The sequence below is a fragment of the Dreissena polymorpha genome, chromosome 8 (genome assembly GCF_020536995.1).
Source record: "Dreissena polymorpha isolate Duluth1 chromosome 8, UMN_Dpol_1.0, whole genome shotgun sequence".
Taxonomy (NCBI): Eukaryota; Metazoa; Mollusca; class Bivalvia; order Myida; family Dreissenidae; genus Dreissena; species Dreissena polymorpha.
This window is the reverse complement of record NC_068362.1, coordinates 25,734,483-25,741,273: the sequence shown is the minus strand read 5'-3', so window position 1 is coordinate 25,741,273 and position 6,791 is coordinate 25,734,483. Positions and strand designations below refer to the sequence as shown.

The window sequence follows — 6,791 nt, the reverse complement described above, 5'->3', positions numbered from 1 at the left end:
TTTTCAATCGGTGAGCCACCTTATATTTATACATGATAACCCCCTTCCGGGTTTGCGGTGTTTGAGCTTATTCCATCGCTTTTCTGATTCAAGAGGGTAGACGTACGTCGGAATAAAAAAGTTACTGAAGTGCGGCGACTAGTATGTAATTATTTACGTTTTTTTTCGCTTATGAGAGGAGAAGTTATTTTACGGATCAATGTATATATTTTTGTTGTCAGAATATCTTGCATAGTGGTGATTTTTTGTGTAAATTAGTGTTAATTAGTACTGCATTTGTGCCTATTACATTTACTACAATATGTATTGCCAATAATGCAAAGCTAATTATTTTTATTAATAACTGATCACAGGGGCTGGGCAATAATAAAAGATCACAGGGACTGGGCAAATACGCGAACCGGTGATACTTTATGGTTTTGTATAAAAACAAAACTTCTTTGTTCCACTATCCTAGCAACCACCTAGTAACTAATAAAGGCGCTATAGAGCGCGAAGCGCGACACGTATTAATAATTGTAATAATAAGTCTTGATAAAGGAAGCAGCCGCTTATCAATGAGGAGCACCATCACAGCACCCCAGTCTCATTACTATCAAGTCCTCCTACATGTTGTTTTTTTAAGAACCACATTTAGAAGGCCGCAGGTCTGACCCGTATCTTGCCAGTGGTATGGACCATTTGGTATGGACCTTTAACCCTGCTCACTATCCAGCGTTTAAACTTCCGGGTTTACATTTAAACCGACTATTAATAGCTTATTAATATCTTAGTTAGAGGGTGATTTTTCAAGCGGTTCCGTAGTGTAGTGGTTACACGCTCGCTTCACATGTGAGAGGCCCAAGGTTCGAGCCCCAGTAGAATCAAATTATTGTTTTTGTGTTCTATGTTAACTTTTTGGTTTGATGTAGACATTTTAGATTAAATAAATATGCTGTTTTATTGTAACCATTTTTTGTTTTTATTATGCCAATGTAATATATGTGTGAGAGGGTGGGGGGATGTTCGTAAACACAATGAAACTTTTACAGTGTTTTCATATCAATGAGTACTCCTACCCCTATCGTAAATGAGCAACGTAAGAATAAGTTCAGAATCATCTCCCCTTGAAGTAAAGAAAAATATGAAATTACGCTTACAAGATGAAGCAGATTTTTAAAAACCTACACAGTTCTGTTCCATTAATGAAAACTGCACACGGATGCCAGTAAAAAAAGGAAACCAATGTAAATAAAATGAACTATGAAATATTTGGGAGTTACAACACAAAATCATAGATAATGGTTATTTGGGGGTTATAACACAACATCATAGATAATGGTTATTTGGGAGTTAAAACACAAAATCATAGATAATGGTTATACTAGTATCTTTTTTCCATTTTGTTTAAAATATTCGGCCAATATATTAATATTTACAGTAGAAAAAAATCGTTCCATGTAACTTCATTGAGTGCCTTTTACACTGTAATTCCCGACGCCCTTTGATGCTTTGCATCAATACTTATCTTGTCGGTATCTTTAAACATTTTTTATCCAAAAGCATGACATTGATACAAATGTATACATTTGGTCCATACATACATTATGGACAAATGGTTATGCCTAAAGTTCTACAACATTGTCGAAGGTCTTACAACGTACACTGCAGAGAACACAAAACGCAATAAATATGCTGATTTCATTTGGAATGTGATGCTTTTAGTTTTTCGTATAATAATTATAATAAAACATCAGATAAATCCACATGAGCCAATGAGTCTTCAAATGCGATTCTGACATATAATTGCTGTAAGTGTTACTTAATTACACGTTTCGTTCCGTGTATGCCATGATGCTAGTTTTTCGTTTGAGAAAAACGCATTATATGTCATTGCATTCAATTAACAGTTTATATTTAAGTTTTCAACTAATACCCTCACCACCGATATGCATCTTCTAAGCTCGGGTCGAGTATTTCAAAACGCTTCAGTTATTCCGAATTTAAATTATGGTATACTAGTACTAGAATTTTTGTCTCATCAACCTTATAATAGTATTGTACCGGCTTTAGCTTTTTTGTTTGTTTGTCATTCCACATATATTGCACGTATATATTATGTTTTGCGTGTTTAACTAATGTGGTTACTTGATGAACCGGGGATAATCCTTGTTTGTTTCATGGTGGGTTTTCATGTACCTTTTGCTTTCTAGAGCGGTACACACTTAGTAACGCTTTTTTTTTTTTAAATTCTTGGCATCTTCAACGTCTATAACTGTCATAAACTGGCGTCTTGTTACCTGGAAATGGTAACCTTAGCATTCCGTTTAGTAAGAATTGTGTTCCGTTTTAGGCATATTATAAGTTTGTTCATATGTGTTAAAATTAACATGTTAAAATTCCGTTTTATTCCATTTTTAGGCATATTGAAACATAAGTATATTCATATGTGTTAAAATAAACATGTAAAAATTACACCGTGTAAATAATACCGCCAAAAACACTGCAAAAGAATAAACAAATGTTAACTATTGACCTCTAAAGACAAAAAGTTCATTGAAACCAGGCCTTTTCCGCTCCATTTTGGGAAAACGCCACACTGGAATTTTGGGAATTTCGCGTCGTGAAAAACCCCATTTTGGGGCAAAAAATATGCGCAAAAATGGCTCAATTGGGAAAAATAATCGCATGTAAATAGTGTTTGTTATATTTCAAAGACGCCGTTAATTGGTAAATAATGACTATTTTGATAACATCTTATTAAAATTTTACAAAATATTATCAACATGTGTGATAAGTGCAGGTTTTTTTATCTGATTTTGGGGTAAGGGCCTGACCTTTTTGAGGGGAAACAAATTTGGGAAAAAGAAGAAAAGTCTTTAATAATAAATTTAACATATTTTACTGTTTTTAAACAAATTCAAGGCAACAGATCATTTAATTATGAAATATTTTTTCTATTTTCTAAACTGGATCAGGTTAACTTAAATATTTAAAGGTTAAAAAATTATCTTTTTTTGGAATTGGGATTTTTTTTTCAATGGGAAAATACTACCAGATTTGCATTGGGAATTGGGCCGATATTCGGACCCGTGGCATAGGGCGGAAAAGGCCTGGAAACGGTCGCATAAATGCGGAATTCATTCACGACTTCTATTTCGTGTAAAACCTCTAAACATATGTATGAGAGCTGTGTTATTCATTTGAAAGTCGGGTCCCAAAATATGTTTAAAAGAAAGGCAGTTTCAAAACGGGGGAGGGGGGGGGGGGGTTAACCATTATAATTTGGAATTAAATAAATTAATGGAGATATTAAAACGCTTTTAGCCAATAAAATAATCTTCAATTATGTTATATTTTAATGTCGTAGTTTAAACGTTTCTTGCATCTTATTGTTACGTTTAAATACCGTTTTGCATTTGCAAAACATTTTACAAGTCTTTAAAAAATATTTTGAAGAATGGGCTGTTTAAAAAAAAACTTCATTAATATCATCGCATAATTCTTCATAAAAATTCCAAATTTATAGATACAATTTACAGATCCATTCATTGCACTCATTATAAATCTAAAGATTAAAATTGAAATAAGATTAAAACGACACTATAATAGTTATAAAAATAGTGAAATGCATGACAAGAAAGGTTGAGTGTCTGCACGCACGAAGGAGAAGCATGTTTCTAAGTTATGTCTTCAGATATATGTTTTATCTATAAGTGAATAGCATCTATATAATACAATAAAAAAAAGTTGCTAACACGTATGCCTATCTTTATGGTTTATGTTTGTTATATGGGTTATAGTATATTTCATTTGTGTCCGTTTGAAGTTTAATGTCGTTATCAATTCAATGTACTATCAACCTTAAGATAAAACTATTTATTAAGTTTTAATTGATGTATGTATGAAACTGTGTATATTTTCCTGCGGTCATTTTATGAATCAGAGCTTAGAAGATGAACTTGGTACACGGTCTAGTGTTTCTTTTTAATCTGGTATTCGTTAGGGCACTGTTCATTGATGGATGCCCGTTGTGGGGATGTCGTCCTAGCGGATCATTTTCGTTTTATCTCAAAGTTCCACATCAAAACGCAACAGTTAACTGGGTAAGCGACTTGACGCTGGATCCTGTACCCAACGCTCTGGGCTGCGTGGCTGATAGCGTCAACATCGTGTGTCAGTCCAATGGACCGTTCAAAGAGGACACGGGTTTTATCTGTTTAAGCGTGGACAATGGGACGCTGCAATGGCGGGACAAGGTGTTACACTTCCCGACGCTTCCTCTGCTGGACAATTACGGAGATGTTACCGGGTCAGATGGGCGATTCTTGGTGCACTATGATTTCGACGGAAAGTTGTACCCGAAAATAAAATGTTACGGTCTGGTACCAATGTTCAGTATGCAGCTTGTTGGGACCATGTATCTGTTACTGGTCGGTGAACAGGGCGGTCTAGTTGTCAGAGACACTAACGCGATTCCAGTGGCGGAAATCTTCTTGAACGACACTATCCAAAATGCTAACGGTACATTTCTACCAATTTCGCAGCCAGTTGTCAATGGCCAAAGGTTTTACTTGCTGACTGAGTTTGTCCCCGAAGACGATTCAGATTCTTACGCCCCCAGTGTTCTCAATCTTCAGCGACTGTTCGCGATTGATATAAATGATCGACCAGCGGACATTATGACAATCGCGTGGTTCTTCAACTTTGAAATGGAAGACAAGCACACAACACTGTCGGACAAACTTATCTTCCAATCTCGACAAATGCAAAATGAGAAACATGACATGAAGATATCAAGGGATGGTTATTCGGGTTTTAATCGGCGTGCGAGAATGAATTTAATTACTGATTCGATCAATTCTATGCAAAATGTGTTATGGAATAACGCATCCGGAACGATCTTTGTCAGCTTGCCTCCGCCTTATTTGTCATCGCGAAATGATTTAAGATCTTTCTGGATATTTGAAGACAAAAACGACACTGTACAGTTGGTTTCCCGCTCAGACAACTTATACGTTACGCACATGTCAACATGGGAACCGGACAGTGATTGGATCCAATATGACGCACGTAAGACGATGACGTCATATATTTGGGCAACCACCATGGACTCAATGCTTATCCAAATTAACGCCGATGGTAGCCTTTCTAAAAGCATAGACCTCCGAAATCTCTTAGGCGATACCACCAGGGTAACAACAAAAATCGCTCTTACGAAAGACACGGACGAGTCTAGTGAGGTGATTGTGTTTGGAGTGATGGTTGGCCTGCAGTCCTACGCTGTTGCCATAGATGCGTCGCTCGGGACTGTGTTATGGAAGCTTCCGGTTCCAAATAACATGGTGTTGAAGGGGCAAGTGTCGGGCGTCAGTGGGGCGGCGTCGCGTATACGAGATCAGCTAATATTGTATGCTGAACTGCCTGGGAAGTCTGCTCAAATTATAAGTATTCATTGACAGTGTTCATGGAGTGTGTGTTTATAAGAGGCCGTATTGCTACATAGAATACAGGTTTGATAAACGTTATGTAAATAAGATTGCAACATAAAATACAGTATTGATAAACTTTGTTTTAATAAGAGGTCGGATGGATAGAGTATGTGTAAATAAGAGGTCGTATTGAAATATAGAATCGAAATCGATGTTTCATTTACTAATAAGAGTATTTTTACATTTGTTACTGTCAATTATTAATTGATTGTGATTGATAATAATCGGAAAAGACTTAAAAGCTTCGCGTTCGATGAAATGTTTTCTTTCCATGACCCTAATCTACGTCTTTGTATAAAACACACGTACAAATAATTGCTAGAAAGTGAGACGTTTAGAACAATATTTTAAAAACAGATATTATTTATTTAAATGTTAAAAAAGAGGCAATAGTAGTGGATAATGTGGATATTGTATTTTACACATAGGCTTAAATGTTTCTAGTGTATATCAAAACACATTTTACCCTACTTTTAATTGCTCTTAAAACCCGGGAACAAAATAGTTATTCGCCGGAAGCGCGACGTAGTTCTCATAAGCTGCCCGAAGCCAATATCGCGTTTGTTCGTTAAAGGGGCCGTTTCACGTTTTGGTAAATTGACAAAATAAAAAAAAATGTTACAGATTCGCAAATTTTCTTTTAAGTTTTGATATTTGTAAGGAAACAGAAATATTGAACATTTACCATGCTCTAAAATAGTCATTATATGCATCTTTTGACGATTTAAAAACCTGAAAATTATAAAGAGTTGCAACGCAAAACGATTGAATTATTTGGAAAGCTCTGTTGTTGTCGTTATATTTTGTGAAACTACGAAGATTGATTATGTAGAGTAGAAAGTACATCACTTATTGTATGAGCATGGATGGCCGAGTGGTCTAAATAGGGGACTATATACGCTAGGACTTCAGGGTCAGTGGTTCGAGCCCTGTTAAGAGTTACATTGTTTTTGTTTTTTTTTATTTATTCTTGATTTTTACTGGAGATTTTTAGAACCAATGTTTAAGTTTATTAATATAAAGCATTAAATGACAAACTTCAATACATGCCAAAATATGTGAAAAGGCCCCTTTAAACGATGTACATAATCTAACAACTAAAAATCAGATAGCGAACTCATCGAAGTTAAGTGTATGCATGCAAGGGCATAATACATCCACAAGATGTCAATAAACAGAAATTAATAAACTCCATACTTACATGCTTACAAGTGCACAAATGTGTATTAGTTATAGCTATTTATGTTTATATTTATGTTCTTAATTCATTGTGTTTGCCAAACATGTTTATGTCATTTGTCTTTTTATCTTCAATTCAAA

The 6,791-nt window shown here is 35.2% G+C and overlaps 1 protein-coding gene across 1 annotated transcript; it reads left to right on the top strand.

Moving 5' to 3' along the window:
- The first annotated feature begins 3,863 nt into the window (after positions 1 to 3,863).
- Positions 3,864 to 5,623, top strand: LOC127840998 (uncharacterized). Its single transcript, XM_052369478.1, has one exon. It carries the CDS (start codon positions 3,936 to 3,938, stop codon positions 5,436 to 5,438), a length of 1,503 nt encoding a protein of 500 aa, XP_052225438.1. The 5' UTR covers positions 3,864 to 3,935; the 3' UTR covers positions 5,439 to 5,623.
- The last annotated feature ends 1,168 nt before the right edge of the window (positions 5,624 to 6,791 follow it).

What these genes read in the sequence shown, in the direction of transcription:
- LOC127840998 (XM_052369478.1), top strand. Translation starts at nt 3,936, where the DNA reads ATGAACTTGGTACACGGTCTAGTGTTTCTTTTTAATCTGGTATTCGTT.